At 42.3% G+C, this 25176-nt stretch overlaps 1 protein-coding gene across 1 annotated transcript in view; it reads left to right on the top strand.

The window, feature by feature from the left end:
- Nucleotides 1-25176, top strand: part of CTNNA3 (catenin alpha 3) — a 928050-nt gene that overhangs the window by 74495 nt on the left and 828379 nt on the right. The window contains exon 5 of the mRNA XM_084634510.1: nt 2586-2705. Within this exon, the coding sequence (XP_084490636.1) occupies nt 2586-2705 (120 nt within the window). The remainder of the gene's footprint in view (nt 1-2585; nt 2706-25176) is intronic.

The raw sequence follows: 25176 nt of genomic DNA, 5'->3' as shown, positions 1-25176 counted from the left end.
GTATTATATAGGCGCCTATTGTCCCACACTCTGTTGTTGCATGAAATGATTTGTTGCTTTGCTTGTATTTTTGTGGTCTAGTGCCTTGACACCATTTTAGATAACTGTTTCTTTGCTCCATACGAAGACTACACCTTATGATCATTTCATTAGTGTATTCCAGACTCTTGAAAGACCCCTCCCCATACTATTCAGCTTTGCTACTGTCAGTGGAAGCTTTTGGGAAACGTCCATATGTGGAGCACTATGTTGTGGTTTGGTGTTCAGGTACCTGTTGAACTGGTGCAGCTGCAATACTCATGGCTTCTTACCTGTACATAGGAAAAATCATTGTAGATAGTCTTGTTCAGCCTGACCTGAACTAAAGTTCTGCTCTAATGCTTATAGTGTGAATTAATGAATGCAAAGTGTTGCAAGTTCAAGGAATTCTAGGCCAGAGGTGAGGCACCCAATTGCAGTTTTTACAATGGATGTGAGATAGAAAAGTGTCAAGGGAACAGGGTACATCTCACTCCCTGTCTTCTCTCAATCATATACAGATACCCTGAGGTACCTGTTGTGAGTGTTGTTACAGAGATCAAGCCAGTAGAGGGAACTTCTTTCTAAACACTATTTAACACAACAATAAAAAACAAACTCCTCTCGCCCCCAAAAAACCAACCTGCAAGTGGCAATTTCTTACTTTGAGCTATTTAAATACAGTGCTTCATTCTCCAGTGCTGCAGATTGTGTAGATGTTACAAGCACTGTATTCACTTACATACAAGAAATGAAACAAATAAAACTTGTAGCATGCAATGAATCTTTAAGGCTGCTTGCTGCAGAATACAGAGCTGCTTTGGGTTTATTAAAGGGGTGTACATTTGATCACTGATACTGCTACTCCTTTGATACAAACTAGTAACTATTTATAGGCTCTCCTGTGGTGTTCATCACCATAATAACGGAATGTTTCAGTATATTTACAGATGGTGAACTGCCGAAGAAAGAGGTGAAGTGACTTGCGGAAAATTACAAGAAGGCTGTGGCAGAGCCAGGAATCTAACACACGTCTTGTAGTCTACAGTCCACTGCCTTAATGGCAAGACTGTCCATCCTCAAATCTTGTGTACATCCTAGAGCATATTTCAGCTCCAGGGTTGTGAGGGGAATATTTTCCCCTATGTACAACATTAAATAACTGGTGCAGTGGGCTATGAAAGGGTTTTTACTTTCCTCTGAGGTATCAGCCATTGTTGGGACTGGATATGGGTCTTGATAGGCCACTTATCTACAATGTATGATCTACAAGATGGACCAATGAGCTTCCCTGATCTTGTAGGCTATGTAACCATTTGCTCCTCAAAACCCACCCCTACTGTGACAGAAAAATCTAAATACTTCCTGTGTAGGCTTGGTCAAGTCACTTCACCTCTCTGTCCCTCAGTTCTCCCACCTGAAGCAAAGGGAATGACACTTTGTGCTTAGAAATCAAGAAATGAAAAATGCTGTGTGTAATTTCAGAATTTTAAATAATGAATTAAAAAAATGTATACTAGAATGTGTCCCCTCCATCTTCTACACCCTTAGCCAAAAAGTTTGTCTAAAACTGTAAGCTGTTCATAGACAGACCATGTCTTTCTTTGTTTGTACAGCGGCTAGCACACAGGGTTCTGCTCCCAATTAGGGTCTGTGGTTACTGCTTTACTATACACATTAATAAATTGTACAGGAAAACTTATTTTAAAGTTGGAAGTAATACAGTGTACACCAAATTGAGCAAGGAGACTTATTTTTTGTGTAAAGTCCCCACACCCCCATGTTCTCCTCTTAGTCATACCAGGTATGTCTCTCTAGTATTTTGTGAGCTCTGGAGTCAGAGTCTGTATCTTTAGTCTCTGTGACAGGTCATACATGTCTACTGTGATATACAATTGTTAATCATCTGCATAGGAAAGAAGTGGTCAGTATACTTACACAGTAAATCAAGAACTAGGTTCAATCCCGAACTCCTGTAGTTTTCCCATAGTATGTGACCTTATGCAAGTGGCTTAAACTTCAGTCCTGCAAACTGCGCCACGTGAGTGGATTCAATCAGCACCATCTTACAAGATAATAAGAGGTGTTTTTTCATCCTTACCACACTATTATGTGTTAGAGATGAGTATTCTCCAAGAGTCTTCTGGGAGAGTGCTGAGGAAGAAACTGCTTATATTTGGTGGGTTGGGGGAATTCATGATCTATGAGGAAACACGTATGTGCTCTTTTTATTTAAAAAGGAGAAAAAAATTCCAACCCTGGATCTGAACACCACCCAGTTTTTGGGGGTAGTTTAGATGAGGATCAGAACTTTAGGACTGGGGACAATGTCTAATTGTGTCTTAAGAAATTCCAAACTATAAACTTCAAATCCAGGACTCTACATATTTCCCTATATCCAAGTGCTCAAAGCATAGACTTTTTAAGAGTTGTGGCAATGTATTCTTACATATCTGAGAGTATAACAGAGCCCGTAAAGTTAGTATGTTTTTTAAAAAAACCTAACTAATGGAGCTATATAGACAATATTTATCTGAATGATGACATTGTTTCTTGTACCATCACAGTTTCAAAGAACATATGAGTCTCTACGAAACGTGTCTAGTAAATCTGAACTACAGAAAACCTACCAGAAGCTTGGGAAAGATCTGGAAAATCTAGATTATTTGGCCTACAGACGTCAACAGGTAAGAATATGGAAACTTAGTGGTAGGGCACAGAATCTCTGGGTAGAATGGGTAGCAGATCACGTGCGCCATCATTCAGGGAGACAAATTGATATGTTCTCTGTTTTATATTAAATATGAGTGACCTTGCATTAGGTGGCTTTGGATTTCGATTTAGCAGGGGCATCAAGCATCCAAAGGGTGCAAGGTGCCACTATAACACAGTAAGTATTGCATATAGATTAATGGGTCATAAGGGTAGTTTGGTAAAGTCACTGTGACTACTCATGAAAACAAGGTTCTGACAGGGAAGCTACGGAAAACTCCAGGGTTCCACGGAACACCTCAGAGCCTTCTGCAGTTATTCCATCACAAAGTCATCTTGTATACCACCTGCCATACAAAAGAAACAATTGTTTGCTAAGACAGAACAATAATTTGTTATCATATGGAAAACATGAATGCTGTATACTGGATAGTAAAGTTTGTGTTTGATAATAAAGTGATTTAAGTTCTGACCTGCACCCGTAGAAGTTAATGGTGTCAAATCTTTATGTACATGACTGCTCCACATAAACAGTTAATGTATTTTAAATTCAAAATACATTATTAATTTAATTTAATTTAAAAAATTTAATTTAAAAAAATAATTTTCAAGATTAGATCCCGTATGACGTAAATTGGACTACTCACATGCTTTATATCAATCATGTGCAAGTGATTGCAGGATCAAGGTCAAAGACAATTGTTAAAATGTTTATAGAGCTATTTTCACCCTTTGCATGACTGATTTAGAAACTTTAGTTTTCATATTAGCTTCTGTAGTTTTGTTCATATTTTTGCAGCCTTTTAAAATCTTTATTTTTCTGAGCTTTGTATATTTGGTAATATATTGAAGGAGCGGGCTCATGGTTTTATTTTAGTTCTGATCTTTTAATGTTACCATTAGGTGTCAGTGTTGTCAAATTTACTTCCTGACTTGTCTCAGGGAAAATCAGTTACAGCAGGCGTTTAAATAAGAAAATTGATTGATTAGATTGTTTGTTTAAATTTTAGGAAAAGGTTCAGAGGCTATTGTTTCTGAAAACATGAATAACTTGTTCTTGTGTTAGGCAAGGCAAGGAACAAGTTGCCTGGGTGTGTTTCACTATGATGATAGATGGTGTTTTCCTGATTTGACAAAACAGAAATTTTCACAAAATTGTATTGATTTTGATAATTTTCCATGAAAGAGACATTTCAAAACAAACTGTGTGTTGGGAAAAATTTGCCTTTGGAATTCTGAAATTTTGTTTCAAATTTAAGTTTTTTCATTTTTATATTTGACATTTTATGACATGGCAGTAGTAGTATTGTCGAACTGTTCCATTTCACAACAAACAGAACACACTTGATCTAGAAAAGATGTTCATTCAGTACCTGCCACCTTTAATGAATTTAAAAATAAAAATAAATAGAAATATTTCAACTACTACTGACATGTCATAATGACATAAAATAGTAGTAGTGCATAAAATGCACAACTGACAAGTCATGAAATAATGTAAAAATATAAAAAGTGAGAACACAATCCACAACACAATTTGTCCAAAATAAAATTTTGATTTTTTTTTCTAATTGAGAATGAAAACAAAACTTTAAAATGTCAGAATCTCACATGAGATGGAAACCCTGAGTTTTGACCAGCTCTAGTGAGATGGGACACAGATTTTGTGCCCTTTGATATAAAGCCACTCAATAGCTAGAAGGTGCTGTTTCTAGTAAGGAATAGTGTCTTTTTCTGCTTCTAATGGGTTTCTTATCTGATCTCATAATTTACGTTGAGCATAATAAATGTCATCTGTAAGGGCTCAGGGAGCATATCTGAGTGAGATGGTGCTAATTCTATAGTCACTCTTCAGAGTAGAACTGCACTTTAATCGCAATTATCTCTTTACTCTGAATTCTCACTCTTTACCTTGCAAAGTTCCATTTAATGTCACATAATAAATCCCTCATTCCCTAGCAGACTCTTTAGTTACACATTTCATTTCTTCTTGGGTTGGCATTTGGTTTCTCTGCTTCTCTCCTATTCACAGACCCTGGTTTACTCTTGCATTTCCGGGAACCTCCCCCGTCTCTGGTCTCACTAGTCTGTATTTCCAAAACATTTTGAGACTATCTTGTTACGCTTGCCTCCCTGTCTGGGTCACAAGCATCTCCTCAATATCCTTTCCTGCTATCTTTCATCTCTACATTAAATTGCCTTCTCCAAAACCACTTCTCTTATTAAAGATATTAGTCATAAAATGTGTTCCTCCTTTCAATCGAAGAAGACATTGCATAAAGGGTGAGGATGTACATTGCTTCCCTTTACCCAGCACATCAAAGATTTTGTCCATATTTGTACATTTGAGTTCTGTTTTTTGCTTATGCTACTGCTGAACCTGTTTCTATCAGCCAATATAACATAATTCTTGGTAGGATTTACAGGAGAACCTGCAGGGTGAGAGCTGTCTAATCTCCTACCCACAGGATACACTTTGATTGCTTTTTGCCTGGAGAATAGAATAGTGTATTTGGGAAGAGGCTGCCATTAGAAATCAGACCAAACCCCACAAGTTCAGACCTGATCAGAATCTGAACTTCTTCACATTTAAGTGATATTTGAATCTGGTTTTCCAGTTCAGGCCCACTTCTAATAGCTAACAGTTCAGACATTTTTCACTCTGCTTTTTCCAGATGCATTCAGGTGAGGGGCAGATATCAAAAGATTCTTCACCTAGAACTGGGACCAAATTTTCAAAAGAACTCAGCCCCCAACTGGTTTATATATGGCTTTGGTGATAGTATTATTGTGCATTTCTGGGGTCAACACTCTAAAGAGGATATTGAAAAATTGGAGATGATTCAAAGCAGAGATACAAAAATAATTTGTCACCAGGAAAACAGGCATTACAATAAGATTTAAGGGGATCAATCTCTTCAGCTTCCTGAAAGAAGGTTAAGACTTAAAAGTATCTATAAAGGGAAGTACATACCTGATATTAGGGGACTCTTTAATCTAGCAGACAAAGGCATAACAAGATCAAATGGTTAGGAGTTGGAAGTCCAAAAAGTTCAAACTGGAAATTGTAGTAAGTAGTACCTTAAATCAAGACTGGATGTCTTTCTAAAAGTTTTATGTACTAATACAAACACAAGTTAATTGGCTAGATGCTGGAATCACTGTATGAAATTCTGTGGCCAATGTATTCAAGAACCTGAAATGGAGTCCCGCCACTGCATAATTGTGGTGCCCTAAACACACTCTTGGGGAGCAGACCTTCTATCTGGCACCGCCTACTGTGGCCTGGAACCTGCTGACCAGCTGTCTAGTTCCTGGGGGTGCAATGTCAAGCCTTCAGACACCCCTGAACTTAAACATACCCTCTCCCCAATCTCTGACAGGTGTGAAGCTTCTGGTTTACAGTTCAGCTCTCTCCAGGGGCATGCAGTATTTGTGAAGTATATAACACACAGACACTATGCACAAATCTAACACACTGTTGCTCTTTTAATCATAGAAAATATAAAACAGCAAACCCTATATGTGTTCACCTTCCCTTGGGAGTCCTGGGGGGGTGGGGGTGGGACATCTGAGTCTAGGCAGACAGGCAGGGTGTCCTTTATCTCACACAGGCAGTTACATGCTGGATGCCTTCTGTCATTGAGTCTCCCAGTTTCTGTGACCTCTCTCTCTCTCTCTCTCTCTCTCTCTCTCTCTCGTCTGATTCCCCTGTTCCTGTGTGTTGCTTTATTAAAACACCTCCTGATCACCCGGCTGTATTTGTTCTGTCCCTGGGAAATTTACACTGCTCTTACCTTCTCCCCTCCTTCCAGAGGCTAAGATGAAACTGTGTTTCCAAAGATGCAGCTGCTTTTTAGCACACTATTGTGATCAAAGGACCATCGTTAATCTGAGGTACATTCACTTTGTCCTGTTCTAGGACATGACACCAGCCTGCTGACCCGTGATGGATACACAGACAAGCATTTCTGATACAGCAGTTTTTCATAGTAATATTTTACAGTAACTCCATTATATCAACCAATATTCATAAATTGTACAGACAGATTTCCAAATTGTCACACCTGGTACCTGACTCCCTTTTACTCCTTTGAAAATCCCAGTCTTTGTTTCTGTCTAATATTTCTGGCATATAGAACCTAGCTTATGTAAAGAAAACATAGCCTGAGTTATAAAAATTTTGTATTTCCATGGATCTAACTTCTCATGATCCCTTCTTGGTATAGTATTAGCTTTCCATAGTTCATATATAATGTTCCATCTGCAGTAAGTTTTTTAAAAAAGTCCAAGTTTGAAAGTCAATGGCAGTCAGGCACCTCACTGCCCTTTATGCCTTTGAAAATCTCCACTAAGCAAGTGATAATTTTGTATCTGAGAAATTGAGCAAAATTCTGCCCTCCCTTTGAGCCACCAGCATGACTAAAAAAGGAGGTTTTAAGAAATAAAGATAACATTTTTTCATATAGTTGTACCTAAGGAACATAAATGTTAGTACAAGCTTTCAAGAAAGGACAGAAATGAGTCATTGTTAGAAGAAATCATGGAAAAAATATTTTTTTCGCCTCAGATTTGCAAAAGAAATATGGAGAAGAAATGTGAAACGGGTTATTTGCTGGGTTGGAGTTTAATTCCCTGCTCTGATTTGAAGTAGACAGTTGATGCTGGTTCTCCCAGTTTCCAAGTGAGCTATTTTGGGGTGAGCATCTCACCCTCAAAATTCCATGATGAACCTGTGGCGAAACCCTCCTAGCTCGGAAGTTTGTCAAAACCTATATATTTCTGTGGAATGCTCCAGTTTTGACAAAACAGTATTTTTCAATGGGAAAAAAGCATAAAGTCAATTTTTTTCAACTAGTGCTACACACTATGCCTGGGACTGTACAAATGTGTAGTAAAACAGTCATCCTTGCACACAGAATTTACAACCTTGGTTAATGACAAAGCAGAGCAAATGGGTGAAACAAACAGGTGAGGAGAAGGGATGAGCATGTTTTTGCACAGACAAACTGTGTATACAGTATAGTTCATTTCCTGCCTAGCTGTCAACAAAAGGCAGTGTTTCTTAGGCAGAGGTAATTTTTTAAGGAAAGATTTGAAAGAGGATAAATAATATTGATTTATGGATTTTTTTTTGAGGGGGAAAGGGGGCAGTTTGTTCCACACACAAGTGGCAGAAAGCACACCAGTGTTTTAATGCCCAGTGAGAGCTGGCATCATTGGCAGAACTGAGGTTGATAACAGGCTAACATGAAATAGAGATTACTAGCTACACACTGGACTTTCCTTCCAATATCTAAAACACAATCAGCAATTACACTGAACTACTAAAATTCAATATGCCACCCACACCATCATAACTCATTCCCATCCCATAACTCCATTATATTGCAGTTAACAAATCCCCCTCATCCTGTCTCCTTCCCCTATGCTTGCAGATAAAGACTAGTGGGGATGTATGTGGCAGTGTTGAGGCCTCATAGAGAATGCTGTAATGAGGGAGCTCCGGTTCAGTTGCTTTCACTGATTGCAACTGTGGCAGCATGGAACAAGGAAAGAGGCAGTCTCTCGCTGCCCAAACCAGTCTAGGCTTTTAAGTTTATATGTAAAAACCTACATCTTGAATTCCAACGTGAATCCCAGAGGCCCCAGGGCATCCTGTGCCCAGTCAAAAAGGTGGAGCTTCACAGATGGGCTGCCACATTTTGGACATTCAGCTTTTTGAATAACACCCAAGATGTAACCCCTGGTAGAGAGCACCACCGTTTTCTAATTCTGTGCCTTTGTCTGCACAGAAAAGCATAGAAAGAACCCTATTTGAAACCAGATGTTGCAATTCCAGTACCAGTTGCAATTCCAGTACCAGTTGCAGATGGAAAATACCGTCTTCACCACATTTTGCTGTCCTTGCGTCCAACAGCAGCCCACGATATGGAAAATTGATGAAGTCAGTGAGTACCCTGTGGGGTTGAGTTGCACATGAGGTAAAGAGGTATCTTGGTAACTGAAATTAGAGAGCAGTTGCAGCAGTAAAAGATGGACAGATGTGACTAGTAGAGAGCCAGTTCCACAATGATCAGTATTAGAATTAATTTGTTTTCTTGACATGAAACAAAGGGAGACGTGGTGCAATTTTTTCAGATGATACGAACATTGAAAGAAGGAAATATTCAGTACAAAGGAGGGAGGCAATAGAATTTAGAATGCCTTTGGTAAAGCAGGACTCTCATGCCCATTCCTGCAGCTGTGCTAAGGGAAAATTGTTGTTGACTTCAAAAGGCTATTGAGTTTTCCAGAGTAGGGACAATGAGATCAGGCTCTCTGTCAGAGGGATTAGGGGACCTAAACAAAAGTATTGTGATTTGTGAGATTCTGGAGACGTTGTAATGAGGCCAGCTAGACTTAATCATAAGTAATGAGACCCCATGCTTAGATTGGTTTGGCAAAGTGACTACTTGATCTTCTTACTATTTTAATTTTCCAGCCATAACTGTCTGCAAAAGTATGGAACCAAGTGCATGGTAAATCTTAAGTGAACTTAGTATATAGGAATAATGGGGTGCTGGTGGTGGTGAGACATGTAAATGCTTGGAAGTGGATTATGTGATTTTAATTTACAGAAAGGTGAAATAATGAGTCTTGAATGGAAAAAAAATGCAGAATAAACTGGTACTGCCCTACAATGCGCAGCATGTCTAAAACAGTGGTTGTTAAAAGGTCTGCTTTTGGTACAGCTACAGAAAGGAAAAGTCAAGCTGAGATGCCAGACTAGTGGCATTATTGCATTATGACTAATCCCCAAATAGTGATTATTCTATTTCGTGAAAACTTTTATTTATCTGAAAAATAATTAAAAAGATGCACAGAGGCCACTCAATCTGCCACCCTAGGCAAAACTTCAGTGTACTTTCCCTGTCCTAGAACAGAGGTGCTTAACTGGGAGGGGAGGGGTGGGTGGGGCGGGGTATGGTGAGCCTTCATATATTTTGGTCATTATGGTAGAAGTTGGGGGGCCCAAATGTAAGGTGGCAGCATAGCTTGCTCAGGTTTGGCCCAGCTGCCCCTCCATCATTCCAGGATGAGCAGGGGATGGGTAGGAATAGGGTGGCTGGGCCAAATTTGCATCTGCCTAGTTTGCTTATAGTTGTAACCCTTCTGCCTGTCAGAGTTGGCAGTAACAAGGGCCGGGTTCAATATCTAGGGGATCCATTCCAATAACACAATGCAAACCGGCTCGAGCCCCCACCCAGTGACCTGGGACAAATATATACCACCCCCGCTGGGCGCCTCCAAGAGGCAATACTTCCCCTCTCGCAAGCACATAGTCTGAGTGTAGCAAAAGCCTTTTAATAACAGAGAGAAACAATGTGGCATTATGTTGGGGAAACACCACCAATAGGATTCATAACACAACCCATGATCAAAAAAACCCACCCCAAGCAAATTGGGGCATGCCCTTTTCCCTTTGGTTCTTAAGTCCAGCAACCCCAAATCACCCAAAGTCCCAAAAGTCCAATGCCCCAAAAGTCTCTGACCCTGGTCAGGGCAGCCCCAGATTTCGAAAGTTTATCTGCGGAGCTTTACCTCCCAACCTGGGTGGAAATGGGACAGGGGTAAGAGGCACCTTACATGATCTGAAGCTGACCGCCCCATAGCTCCATAGCAGCGCTCCGCTCCGCCAGCCGCCCCACGAACTCCTTCGCTCAGCTGTGCTCTGCTCTGCCAGCCGCCCCACGAACTCCTTCGCTCAGCTCCACGGCCCACAAGCAGCTCCTGCCATCCACAAACTTCTCCACGTTGAACTGCTTCACCAGCCGGTCCGCAAGGCACTCCAGCCGTCCCGCAAACTGCTCCACAATATATCTTCAGGCTCCCCCACTACTTAACACAACACTCAGTGATTTCAGCTCTTAGGTGAATTCAGCTTGTAGTAGGGGAGCCCCCGTGCTGGTGCACGGTCAGCCCAAAATGAGCTCAGCAGCCTATAACTAGACTTCTAATGAAATCAAAATTAGCTCTGATATTCCACAGTGGAGAGAGGAGGAAGTGCAATTAGCATATAAGGCCCTCATCAAGGGGCCCATGCCACCAAGTATTAATACTTGTCCCCAGCCTCTCTCCATTCATACAGTTTTGGAACCCATGACCCTTGCCTAGCGAGTGCTACTTAGTTGATGGTGAATCCCTCCATCATAACAAAAGGCCACGTACAGTTCCAAGCACAGTTCCCATAATCAGGGTAATAACAATTTATTCTTTCTGCCCCAATAACAGAGACACTGGGGATCCCACAGCAGCCAAAGTGACCATTTGGGCAGCTATGGTCTCATTCTAGGCGTGGTGGGTGTGCCTATTCAAATGAGATCAGCCCCTGAAGTTCTTTTCCACAACTTGCCACACCTCACCACCAGATGTCAGGGTGGAGCTCATCCTGACACTGCTTACATAGTTAAGCAGCCCCTGAAGAGTCTATCCAATGCCTTAGGCACTCTACACCATTAGGAGTAATGTAAAGTAAAAAACCATTTAATGAGCTTAACTTCTAAGCATATGAAGTATTCCACTGTTCATTAAGTGTTCATAGGAACAGGGTGCAGCAGAATTGACTCACCAGTCACTGCTCCCTTGTGGCCAGGCCTGGCATCACAGTTCTCTTGCTGGTTTAGTGGACCCTGCCAACAGTTGCTCTGGCACTGTGGCAGTTTCTCTGCCTGGTAATTCAGCCCCTCAGTTGGGTCACCATCTTTAGTTCACCCCAAACTAAAAGTCCAAAAATGTCTTTAACAGAAACAAAAATCTTTCCACCTTCTTGAGGGCTCTTCCTCAGCCAGTCTTTATCTCAGCCTGCTGCCCCCATTCTGGGCTTGACAACCTTTACCGTGGGCTTATATGCCCTCTTTCTTGGGGCTGGTATGGCAACCCACTCCTACCCTTGACTCTGAGTTCCAGACCAGAGACCTGTATTGAACAGCTAGGGTCTGCTCTTTTACCTTTGCTATGGTTTTCCCTGGGTCACTTCCTACTGTTTTTTTCAAGTTCCCCTCTGGGTCTCCCAGTCACTTCCTGGTTAGTCAGGGTCTCTCCTAGGCCACCCTGTCTGGAGCACTTTTTGCTCTTCCCCTGTTTAAGTCAGGGTCCCTATGGGTATGTATGGGACACTGGCTTGTGGACTCGGTCTCTCTAAGCCCCAGCTTGATCATTCACATTGAATTGTGAAGCTGGCTTACAGTTGCTGGACCCAGGTTTCACAGCCATGCTAACAGTCCATACTGCACTATGCAAACCTTCTGACTCTGGTCTGCAACTTGAGCTGCATCCATGCTGCAAAATGCCAGGGGTGAGATCAGAGTCTCTGATCCAGCTCCCTAGCAGGGTCCTCAAGCCAGGGTCATGAGTGCTTGCCGACCCAAATCAGACTGAATTGTGTGTGGACAGAAGTGGGGCTTGGGCTCAAATCTGAGTCAGAATCCAGGCTTAATGTGCAGTCCCAGACCTCCCTGCCTGGAGAGCTTTCTTTAGTCTCTCCTGCATGGCGCTCCCACTGCAACTTCTCTGAGCATCCTGCCTAACTCTCCCCTTTCCTGTAGCCACCTTCGGTTCTTTACTGTGAATTGCCTTATTCATCTCAGATGTGTAGCTCATAGGGCTAGCTTGCCTTTATTGTGTTCAGCTGTAACAAAAGGAATCTACAGGCCAGTATCCTGTAACACATTAGCTTACATAAATTAGCATAAGTGTAGTTAAGTATCGTAGGCCTGTGACCTTTGGCACAGATAGATGGCCTAACGGTTACCTTTAGATTTTTCAGAACGTGGACTAGCTTGCTGAATGGCAGGAGTTGGAACTTAATAGTAAGTGGCAAATGCAGGAATATGGAAGTGATAACCATAAACTGGCTTAAACAAGAAGTGATGAGTATGATAGTGAGTTAAAATGGCATTAATATGTTAACATATAGAATAAGTACACCTCAATATTATATGGGTGAGGAAGTTAGATTTGATCATGGAAGGCTGAGCATTAGCATGAATATTCATAATTGTGCTCAGGCCCTATAATAAGGCAAACCATTGTGAAGAGGGAGATTTTGGCTTTTCTGTTACTAGCTTTCCACCATTTTGACCCTTCAGCTCTATTGTTGGGCAGTGAGGAACCTGGACCATCAGACTCATTTGGCATGCCACCAAGGTCCTCAGGGAGGCATGTGAGTATGCAAATCTAAGAGCTTATGCAAAGAATACCACAGATATCGCCAATACTGTATTATTCCTAGCTCTTTGTGGCTTGGAGCATTTCTGGCTTTATTCCTTATTTTAATAAAGATCTCTAAGGCTTTACTTTGTTCTCAGTGTGAGTGTCCTTGCCATAGGTCCCGAGGGTCCCTGCAAGATATTGAACTTACTGGGTTTAGTTCTGTGCAGCTTGATTCTGGGACAAGAACCTTCTGATCAATTGGCAATTAATACAAATACTATTAACCTTTTAAAAGAGATCAGGCGACAGATGGGGCTTATTCTGAATCAGGTTGGCTTAGCCCCAGGCTCTCCAGCTCCTGGGGAAAACCACCCTGTTACGCCTGGCTTTAGACTGAAAGCTCACTTGAGTAGGAACTGCATCTTTCTAGGCCTTCTGTGAAATGCCTAGCCCACTTCCGGGTTCTATTAATTATATAAAAGTTTAACAAGACACTCTTGAGACAAAACAATGCGTTCAAAAACTTCATGTATGGCGTACTTCTAGTAATACCAAAATGTTATTAAAAATGAGAGTTTTAAATATATTACCCAAATTGAATGAAATTGAAAAGTAAACTAGATGGTTAGTTTCACTTTTATTAACAGCCACATTTGCTTTTTGTTGTTTGGGCTCACAGCATCGCATATGGCTGTTTAAACTCATCCTATTTCCATTGAATTTATTGTAAAAATTTCCATTTATATTGGCTTTTTAACCCATTGCCACTTTTGTTTTTAAACCTAAATTCTGGTCTTAAACTGAGTTGATAGTAGTTGTTTAAAGAAAGAAGATTTATAAAGAAAAGACATTTCATTCAAGCAGGCGAAATGTCGATTGGAATAGAAAAGATAGCCTTGCAGTTACTTGTTTTCTTCATGAGAAGAGGGAACATTCTGAGCTAAGAAAGAGCCAGGTGCTAAAGTCATTGTACTCAGAAAAAGAGTAGCTAATGCAGAGAATGTTACCAAAGAGAACAATGGGAGCAGCTGGTATAACTAGCTTAAAAAAAGAGTTGGATGTTGTACTCTGCATTATTTCCATCTATTGTGTAGATCTATACAGGAGTGGATTGAAATGCTCTTCTTGGCTTATTTTCCTAATAGGGTCTTGGTTTCCCATCTCTACCAAATGGGTACACAGGCACTGTTGCAAAATGATGGGTGCTCAGCTTTTTGTAGCCAGAGGTAGAAGATGCTCTTCTGACTTGAAACAACTCCTTTGGCTTCAGCTTCTTATCTCTCTCACTTTAATTGGAAACAGTTAAGTGAAGCTGAAAATGTCTGTTTCCAAGCAGAGATTAACACCTGCCCATGGTAGGGAACAAAGTTTAATAAAACAAATAAGAAACCAACTTCATAATAAAAGCTGACAGCAACCACTCCATTCATTTCTGCCCCTCACACTCACAAAAGTATATTTTTATAGGAAGAGTTCATAGGTCAGTGGCAATTTGCGTGCACTTACCCCACTACTCTTGAAGAAGCAGCTCCTCTATTCATTCGTCTATGGAAGAAGTGTAGTTCAAGGTGATATATAATCAGGCCTGCCATTGCCCTGCTTGATGGCAGTGGAAAGTGGCCACTTGTAGTAAAACAAAGATACAGAGAATGGAGGTTGTTCATAACTCTGAAATGTTAATCAATCTGAACCAAAAGTTATGATTGTTCTTTCAAAAAATTTACAACTGAACATTGACTTCATACAGTTTTGGAACTTAACTATGCAGAAGAAAAATGCTGCTTTTAACCATCTTAATTTAAATGAAACAAACATAGAAATGGTTTCCTTACCTTGTGAAATCTTTTTAAAACTTTCCCTTTATATTTTTAGTAGTTTGTTTAACACAGTACTATATTTGCACTTTTTTTTGTTTCTGCAGCTGTCTGATTGCATACTTGCGGTTCCAAATTAGATGTATGGTTAACCAGTCAGTTTGTAACTCTGGTGTTTATAACTCTGAGATTCTACTGTACATATTTTTGTTTGGCAGCCTTTCCACCAAAGAAACCCATGTTCCTGAAGGAAAAAATGTACTATAATAGCTACGTCTCCCAAGGCCACCTAGACCCTTAACTTTAAGTTCTTGGCCTTTTGCAGTTGAGAAACAAATTCTGTACTGAACTAAAATGGGAAAAATTGCTGTGCAAACAAATTAAAAGTGAACAAGAAATTAGTAACTGTGTAGCTCAGTTATGAATGTATTTCTAGTTACCTTCAGTGCCATCTTCTAGATCCTCTAGTATTTGCTGATATAGAAACTGGACTTTGGCCACCTCATTCTCAAATGGCCTATCAGCTCTTCACCTAGGATACCTTGCAGTGTTCCATAAAGTTTGGTGAGGGCTGTGTTGCACAGGACTTATTCCAGTATCGTGCACAGCTTTTTCTCCTGTTGATGGTGCTGCACCATGTGTGATGAGTCTTATGTCCCTCAGGTCTGATCAGTTTCCTGATCAAAGCTGAAGGATGCCTGGAACTATGCTATGGGTGCAGTTGTCCAAAGGCATTATCGCTACATTTTGATGCTTGACTGTTTTTTATAGTATTTAGCACTTAACGCTTATGGAAAAAAAGAGAAAATAGTCTTGGGTTTAAAACCCTTATCCTTCCCCCCAAACCCTCAACGATAAAAAAAAATGCAAATAGGCAAAGATTTTTAAGAAAACAAAATGCTTAGATGAGAATTTTCAAACTTGAGTATCTAAAAGCTCCTAAATCCCTATGATAACAGGGTACACTCACGTCTCATGAGTGTCCCCTAGGCACTCTCTCTCACTCACTCATTCTCATATTGTCCTTGCTCTGGGATAGAGCAGAGCCCCAGGGCTCCCTCCCTGGAGACAATGTCTTTGCCCTCTTGGGCTTCTCAGCGACAGCCCTACGGTTAAGTTGTCCCTCTGGGGTGCCTCAGTGCCCAGAGCACTTCCCCTATTGGCTTGGATGACCCTCTCCACTGCCTTTTTGGGGTGTGGGGTGTGGCAGGGCCATGAGGCCTCCAACAGGAGCCTCTCAGGGATTGGTATAATCCATCACAGATGGATTTAAACACAAAAAAGTCATGATTTTCAAGGTGCTGAGCATCTGTAGCTCCCAGCCTATAGGTAGAATTCTAAATAGAAATAACCTTGTAGAATAACAGGTGCTCCTGCTCCCACTTCTGCTGCTGGATTGCAGTGTGGTGAAGGAATTTCTGTGGCTGGGAGAAAGGACTATATTCAATGAGACTTCAAACTCCTACTGCTGTTGTATTTTTATGTAGGGACCTCCAGTCCTGTCCATTTCTCTTACTGACATGGCTCCATGCCTCTGTTCCCCAGCTGACCTCTGAGTGGAGCTGACAGGTAGAGAGAATGCAGTAAGACTGTGATGCAGCTTCGGGACTTTTATTCTGCTTATGAAATCACACAAATCCGATCTAGTGGGAATTAATAAACTTTTTTTAAAACCACCCTGTACAGAATCCAGATGATTGGTCAGACCTGTTTTTTTAATTGTTAAACTATGTATTTACGCTACGGATTAGAATTATTTTAAAGAGCCTGTAGTTATCTGAGTAAATACGTATTTATTAGAGAGGGGTCATTCTGATCTCCAAGGTATGTGATAAGTTCTTTAAGGGAGATATTTAAGTATGCTTCAGGAAAAGGTGAAGAACAAGAGGTTTGAAAACTTGGAAGGTAAACCTAAAAATGTAGGCCTGTTTGATCAGATGATCCTTTCAGATTTGAAAAATATCTTCTGTTCTTACAGCCTTCTGTAAATGATGTTTTTAATTTCGTATTTTTATTGATTTTGCAAAAGCAAAACATGTTCTACTAAAAGTAATGATACACAAGGGTACATAAAAATAAAATAAGAAACACAAAGGACTAAAATTAGGAATAAAACATAATTATAATGAACAGTCCTAGACAGTATGAAAATAAGTGTCCCATAAGTTGAGGATAATGAACCAGACCATGGGTCTAGTTCATGAACAATTAAAGTAGGAGTTACCATAGAATTTGGTGTGCTGAATATATTTGAGATTCCTGAGATCTAGGATTGGGTGCAAATCCCCTTTCTTCTTCAGTATGAGAAATTAAGGAGAATATAAACCTTTCCTGATAAACCTCTGAGGTAGTAACATAGGCACCAACTTCCTGAGTTCCTCTCTGAGTTGCTTTACCCCTGCTCCACCCCAAGGCCTGCCCCAACTCCACTTCTTTCTCCCACCCCATGCCGCCTCTTTCCACCCTTGCCCTGCCTCTTTCAGCTCCCACTCCGTCTGTACCCTGCCTCTTTCTGTCCTGTTCTGCCCCTCCCACACCTCTTCCTATCCCTGCTCCTCCCCCTCTTCTTCAGTGCCTCCTGCATGCCGCTGAACAGCTGATTGCATCAGCTGGGAGGTGCTGGGGAGGAGGGAGAGGAGCTGATCGGTGGGATTGCCAGTAGGAGGTGCTGATCTGCTGATCTGGTGGGTGCTGAGCAATCACTACTTTTTTTTTCTGTGCATGCTCCAACCCCGGAGCATCCATGGAGTCGGCGCCTATGGGTAGTAACTCTGTTGCTTCCAACTTGATTAAGTTATTTATCTGCTGAGAATGGTCCCTGAAGAAGAAGTCGGAAGATGGGATGGGTGGGAGTCAGGGATTGAAATCAAATGGCATAACTGTCCCTGGTGACCTGAGAGACCCATTGTTCTGTATAGACTGCCACCCAAACCTCCTGGAAATAAGGGAAGAATCATAGAATCATAGAATATCAGGGTTGGAAGGGACCTCAGGAGGTCATCTAGTCCAACCCCCTGCTCAAAGCAGGACCAATCTCCAACTAAATCATCCCAGCCAGGGCTTTGTCAAGCCTGACCTTGAAAATATCTAAGGAAGGAGATTCCACCACCTCCCTAGGTAACACATTCCAGTGTTTCACCACCCTCCTAGTGAAAAAGTTTTTCCTAATATCCAACCTAAACCTCCCCCACTGCAACTTGAGACCATTACTCCTTGTTCTGTCATCAGCTACCACTGAGAATGGTCTAGATCCATCCTCTTTGGAACCCCCTTTCAGGTAGTTGAAAGCAGCTATCACCCCCCCCCCCATTCTTCTCTTCTGCAAACTAAACAATCCCAGTTCCCTCAGCCTCTCCTCATAAGTCATGTGTTCCAGTCCCCTAATCATTTTGGTTGCCCTCCGCTGGACTCTTTCCAGTTTTTCCACATCCTTCTTGTAGTGTGGGGCCCAAAACTGGACACAGTACTCCAGATGAGGCCTCACCAATGTCGAATAGAGGGGAACGATCACGTCCTTCGATCTGCTGGCAATGTCCCTACTTATACATCCCAAAATGCCATTGGCCTTCTTGGCAACAAGGGCACACTGTTGACTCATATCCAGCTTCTCGTCCACTATAACCCCTAGGTCCTTTTCTGCACAACTGCTGCCGAGCCGTTCGGTCCCTAGTCTGTAGCGGTGCATTGGATTCTTCCGTCCTAAGTTCAGGACTCTGCACTTGTCCTTGTTGAACCTCATCAGATTTCTTTTGGCCCAGTCCTCTAATTTGTCTAGGTCTCTCTGTATCCTCTCCCTACCCTCCAGCGTATCTACCTCTCCTCCCAGTTTAGTGTCATCTGCAAACTTGCTGAGGGTGCAATCCACACCATCCTCCAGATCATTAATGAAGATATTGAACAAAACCGGCCCCAGGACCGACCCTTGGGGCACTCCACTTGATACTAGCTGCCAGCTAGACATGGAGCCATTGATCACTACCCGTTGAGCCCAACAATCTAGCCAACTATCTATCCACCTTATAGTCCATTCATCCATCCCATACTTCTTTAACTTGCTGGCAAGAATACTGTGGGAGACCGTGTCAAAAGCTTTACTAAAATAAAGGAACAACACGTCCACCGCTTTCCCCTCATCCACAGAGCCAGTTATCTCGTTGTAGAAGGCATTTAGATTAGTCAGGTATGACTTGCCCTTGGTGAATCCATGCTGACTTTTCCCGATCACTTTCCTCTCCTCTAAGTGCTTCAGAATTGATTCTTTGAGGACCTGTTCCATGATTTTTCCAGGGACTGAGGTGAGGCTGACTGGCCTGTAGTTCCCAGGATCCTCCTTCTTCCCTTTTTTAAAGATGGGCACTACATTAGCCTTTTTCCAGTCTTCCGGGACTTCCCCGGATTGCCATGAGTTTTCAAAGATAATGGCCAATGGCTCTGCAATCACATCCGCCAGTTCCTGTAGCACTCTCGGATGCAGCGGATGCAGCGCATGGACTTGTGCTCGTCCAGCTTTTCTAAATAGTCCCGAACCACTTCTTTCTCCACAGAGGGCTGGTCACCTCCTCCCCATGCTGTGCTGCCCACTGCAGTAGTCTGGGAGCTGACCTTGTTCATGAAGACAGAGGCAAAAAAAGCATTGAGTACATTAGCTTTTTCCACATCCTCTGTCACAAGGTTGCCTCCCTCCTTCAGTAAGGGGCCCATACTTTCCTTGACTTTCTTCTTGTTGCTAACATACCTGAAGAAACCCTTCTTGTTACTCTTAACATCTCTTGCTAACTGCAACTCCAGGTGTGATTTGGCCTTCCTGATTTCACTCCTGCATCCCCGAGCAATATTTTTATACTCTTCCCTGGTCATTTGTCCAATCTTCCACTTCTTGTAAGCTTCTTTTTTGTGTTCAAGATCAGGAAGGATTTCACTGTTAAGCCAAGCTGGTCGCCTGCCATATTTACTATTCTTTCTACACATCGGGATGGTTTGTCCCTGTAACCTCAATAAGGATTCTTTAAAATACAGCCAGCTCTCCTGGACTCCTTTCCCCCTCATGTTATTCTCCCAGGGGATCCTGCCCATCAGTTCCCTGAGGTTGTCAAAGTCTGCTTTTCTGAAGTCCAGGGTCCGTATTCTGCTGCTCTCCTTTCTTCCCTGTGTCAGAATCCTCGACCGTCTCATGTGTGAACTCGACCATCTCATGGTCACTGCCTCCCAGGTTCCCATCCACTTTAGCTACCCCTACTAATTCTTCCTGTGAGCAGCAGGTCAGGAAGAGCTCTGCCCCTAGTTGGTTCCTCCAGCACTTTCACCAGGAAATTGTCCCCTACCCTTTCCAAAAACTTCCTGGATTTTGCACCACTGTATTGCTCTCCCAGCAGATATCAGGGTGATTGAAGTCTCCCATGAGAACCAGGGCCTGCAATCTAGTAACTTCCGTGAGTTGCCGGAAGAAAGCCTCGTCCACCTTATCCCGCTGGTCCAGTGGTCTATAGCAGACTCCCACCACGACATCACCCTTGTTGCTCACACTTCTAAACTTAATCCAGAGACACTCAGGTTTTTCTGCAGTTTCATACTTGAGCTCTGACCAGTCATACTGCTCCCTTACATACAGTGCAACTCCCCCACCTTTTCTGCCCTGCCTATCCTTCCTGAACAGTTTATATCCATCCATGACAGTACTCCAGTCATGTGAGTTATCCCACCAAGTCTCTGTTATTCCAATCACATCATAATTCCTTGACTGTGCCAGAACTTCCAGTTCTCCCTGCTTGTTTCCAGGCTTCTTGCATTTGTGTATAGGCACTTGAGATAACTCGCTGATTGTCCCTCTTTCTCAGTATGAGGCAGGAGTTCTGCCCTCTCTCACGCTCCTGCTCGTGCTTCCTCCCGGTATCCTACTTCCGCACTTACCTCAGGGCTTTGGTCTCCTTCCCCCGGTGAACCTAGTTTAAATCCCTCCTCACTAGGTTAGCCAGCCTGCTTTCGAAGATGCTCTTCCCTCTCTTCGTTAGGTGGAGCCTGTCTCTGCCTAGCACTCCTCCTTCTTGGAACACCATCCCATGGTCAAAGAATCCAAAACCTTCTCTCCGACACCACCTGCATAGCCATTTGTTGATTTCCATGATTCAACGGTCTCTACCCAGGCCTTTTCCTTCTACGGGGAGGATGGACAAGAAGACCACTTCCGCCTCAAACTCCTTTATCCTTCTTCCCAGAGCCACATAGTCCTCAGTGATCCGCTCAAGGTCATTCTTGGCAGTATCATTGGTGCCCACGTGGAGAAGCAGGAAGGGGTAATGATCCGAGGGCTTGATGAGTCTCGGCAGTCTCTCCATCACTTCGTGAATCCTAGCTCCTGGCAAGCAGCAGACTTCTAGGTTTTCCCGGTCGGGGCGGCAGATAGATGACTCAGTCCCCCTGAGGAGGGAGTCCCCGACCACCACCACCCACCTCCTTCTCGTGGGAGCGGTGGTCATGGAACCCTCAACCCTAGGACAGTGCATATCATGCCTTCCAATCAGTGGAGTCTCCTTCTGTGCCCTTCCCTCAGATGTATCATCTAGTCCACTCTCCACATTAGTACTTGTGGAGAGAACATGAAAACGGTTGCTTACCTGTATCTGCGTTGCTGGTACATGGACGCTCCCCTTTCTTCTTCTGGAGGTCACGTGCTGCCAAATTTCTTCACCGTCCTCCTGTCCCCGCTGCGCAGCCTGCTCTGAATCTTCAGAACATTGTGCCTGTAGAAGCATATCCTGATGTCTGTCCAGGAAATCTTCAGTTTCTCTTATGCAACACAGGGTCGATACCTGTTGCTCCAGATCTTGAACCTTCTCTTCCAATATGGAGACCAGCTTGCACTTTGTACAAACAAAGTCGCTTCTATCCTGTGGAAGAAAGACAAACATGGCACATCCAGTGCAGGTCACAACAGCTGAACAGCCCCCATCCATATTACCTTCCTTCTACGAGTTCACTCAGGAGTTGTAGTAACTACTCAGAGAAGCCGGCAAGATGTAAGCCTCAGCAGGCTCTCCCCAGGTAAATCTATACCTATTTACTCTATCCTGTAGATTAATCCAAGATCCTCAACCATCCTGCCAAATTTGATGTCTCTGAGTCTGACCCGACTATGTAGTTACAGAAGAGGGCAGGGAACTGACTTATTTTTCTTATATCTAGATTTCTGAATTGCTCAGAAGGTCTCTGGTGATGAGAGGATGAAGAAGAGGAAGATTGATCTATATCTAGAGAATAAAGATTGCGGACAAAATTTGTGTCTTCCTGATTGTAGGAGTACATAAACCCAACGATCTGAGCACGGATCTCTAACCTTTCAGTGAATGTAGAGACTCATAAGTCTTAGTACTAAAATTTTGATTGTCAAATAAGCCTTCAGTGGTTGTCCATCTTTCTCTCTCTAAATCTGATGCTGATAACAATGATGAGTATCTCCTTAATACCTGTAGCCATTGAATGAAAATCTGAATCAGCAGCATCTGATGCAGTTTGAAGTGAGGTTTTAGCAGTTGGTTGTCCTTTCCGCCTTCTTCACAGATTTATTTAGACTTATCTCTGAACTCTGAGGGTAACTTGTTCTTAAAAATCTGACAGTCTAGCCCATTGCTGTAATTATATGTAGATAGCATGGCCTGATAATTCACTATCCTGACCTATAAAGGGACTGATGATTAGATGTGCTTCTCAAAAAGATAGTCATTTGGGTTCTTCCTCTTTGGGAGTTGATTTCCCTGAGTGTTTAGATTTTTTGCTATATTATATTATTAAAGTGCTGCAGCAGTGCAGCTACACCGATGCAGTGTTTTAAGTGTAGACCTGCCCTCTGAGTTAGTTTCCCAGATCTGAAGAAGAGCTCTGTGTGAGCTCTAAAGCTCGTCTCTCTCAACAACAGAAATTGGTCCAATAAAAGATATTACCTCACCCACCTTATCTCTCTAGATTTCTCACTGGCAGCAGTAAGAACCAACAAAGGTGGAGCTGGATAAATATAAAAATACTCAAAACCTTTGGAGGGTAGTTGGTATTTATGATCAGCGCATTTTGAAGTAAGTAAAATTGAGGGAAGGGTAGTCCCTTTTAGCTGGATACCATATCCCTTCATTAATAGGAAGTGCAACTCTGCTTTAGGATGTTGGCTGCAGAATATCAAACAGCTTATACACTTTTTTTCCTGGCCTGTCTCCCATTGATTTTTCCAGTGGTTTTTCTTTTTTTGCCATGTGCTTCAATAATTCTGAAAGGTTATTAAATCATCAGCTGATGTCACTGTAACATGTGAACTAATTTTGTCAGTCAAGGAAGAACAAAGTGGAGGATCAGAAGGATTCTCCTGATGAACAGGTATTTCTCCATCACTTGAGATTTATTTTTCCTCTCACTCTTGAACTTGATGAGGAGAATGATAAGATCAATGAGAATTTGTAACAGGTGATTTGCAAATAGATCCTCCATATTGTGGGAGAACTTGTCCTTGATTTCATGGGTATTGTGACCATGAGGAACAATGTGACCATGGTTGCAGACTATATGGAAAGGAGACATTTGAGGTACTTTCCCATATCCCTCCCTAGTCATGTTTTATTTCCAAGATACAATTTTCTTTCTGGTAAAGGACTTGTCAGATTCTGAAGAAGAATCTGAGTCTTTGGATGAGAAAACCTCCCATGAGGGAACCATAATAACAGATTGAAGGATTTGAGTGGGACTCACTGACTCAGAGAAATTTTCATCTCAGGAACCCTTCCTTCTTCCTGTGGAGGAGATCTAGATGGCACCAAAATTGGAGAAACTTGCCGAATTGGTAAGTTGGGTTCTGGAGTGACCCTGAGGACTGGTGAGGATGCAAAAAAACCTCTTGGTGCTGAAAAATTATTATGAAGAGAGATCTGTGCTGAGGATGCTGCAGGTGTCTCCCTGTGCATTTGAAGATTCCTCAGAGGCTGAAAATGCCAGGGCAGAGCACGGTTTTATTAATGTTGACTGTACCTACAAAGAGGTGCTGGAGTAGGCCATCCTGAGCACTCTGTTGCTGAGGTGGAATGAGAGAGATGCTCCTTTGAGCCTTAGGTCCTTGAGCTCTTCTTGGTGAAGAAAATGATCTCTATACCCTCTTCTTGCTATGGTGTTGCACTGAGAATTACAGTACCACTTTTTCCTCCATTGGCTCCTTTGATGGACTCCTCCTCATGCCCAGCACTGGAGACAGGGCTCAGTGCCATGGAACTGAATTAGAGTGAGGGTCTCTGTCCTCAGACAGCAGGGGTCCCTGACTGCTCTGATAGATATACATTTATTTTCGCATATCTCGGTTTAATTACATTTGATCTTGATGTCCTGTCTCTGGTGACAGGAGTGCTTGAAGGATGAATAAGGAATGAAGAAGTCTCTGTATCAGCTCTGTGGTTAAGAGGCCAACATGTCCCCCCTGGGTTTATTTTCCCCTGAGTAAAAGCTTCAGTCTGGTCTCTTGTCTTTTTGTATGCACTTCTTCAAAGACTTGCAAATAGGACTCAGATGATTATGCTCTTCAGCCCAACAGTAAAGACATCTGTTGTGGATGTCCGTGAGAGGAATACCTCCCACCCCCAAACAGGAGGGGCATGACTTGAAGCTAGGTAGGAGATCTAGGCTGGTCTACACTTAAAACGCTGCATTGGCATAGCTGCATCAGTTTGTAGCAAATGTGGAGGAGGGAGGAAGAGGGCATGGCTGGATTGTGCTGTGCTGAGTATTTATAGATGTCCATGACCTCTGGGGACCATAGGTAACCTAAGCATAAATCAGAACAGTGATGGGGCTTCTCAAATATACCAGGGACCAGATAGGCTCCCTAGTTACTGCAAGGATACAGGGAGAGTATAGGTTTCAGAGTGGTAGCCATGTTAGTCTGTATCAGGAAAAAAAATGAGGAGTACTTGTGGCACCTTAGAGACGAACAAATTTATTTGGGCATAAGCTTTCGTGGGCTAAAACCCACTTCATTGGAGGCATGCAGTGGAAAATACAGTAGGAAGATGTATATACACAGAGAACATGAAAAAATGGGTGTTGCCATACCAACTGTAACGAGACCAATTAATTAAGGTGGGCTATTATCAGCAGGAGAGAGAAAAAACAAAAACAAACCTTTTGTAGTGATAATCAGGAGGGCCCATTTCAAACAGTTGACAAGAAGGTGTGAGTAACAGTAGTGGGGAAAAAATTAGCATGGGGAAATAGTTTGTACTTTGTGTAATGACCCAGTCTGGGAGTTGACCTGATGTGTCCTTGTGTGTACAAAAGCAGCCTGAAACAATAGTTCTGAAAAAGGGAAAACAGCCATATTTGTCTCTATATAGCGCTTATTTTGAAGCTTAACAGCGATACTATAAATGACAACATTGTTATTTATTTCACTGCCCATCATTTTGATTGATTGATC

The sequence above is a fragment of the Lepidochelys olivacea genome (genome assembly GCF_965140295.1).
Source record: "Lepidochelys olivacea isolate rLepOli2 genome assembly, chromosome: 7".
NCBI classification, from domain to species: domain Eukaryota; kingdom Metazoa; phylum Chordata; order Testudines; family Cheloniidae; genus Lepidochelys; species Lepidochelys olivacea.
This window is presented reverse-complemented; position numbering and strand designations above follow the sequence as displayed.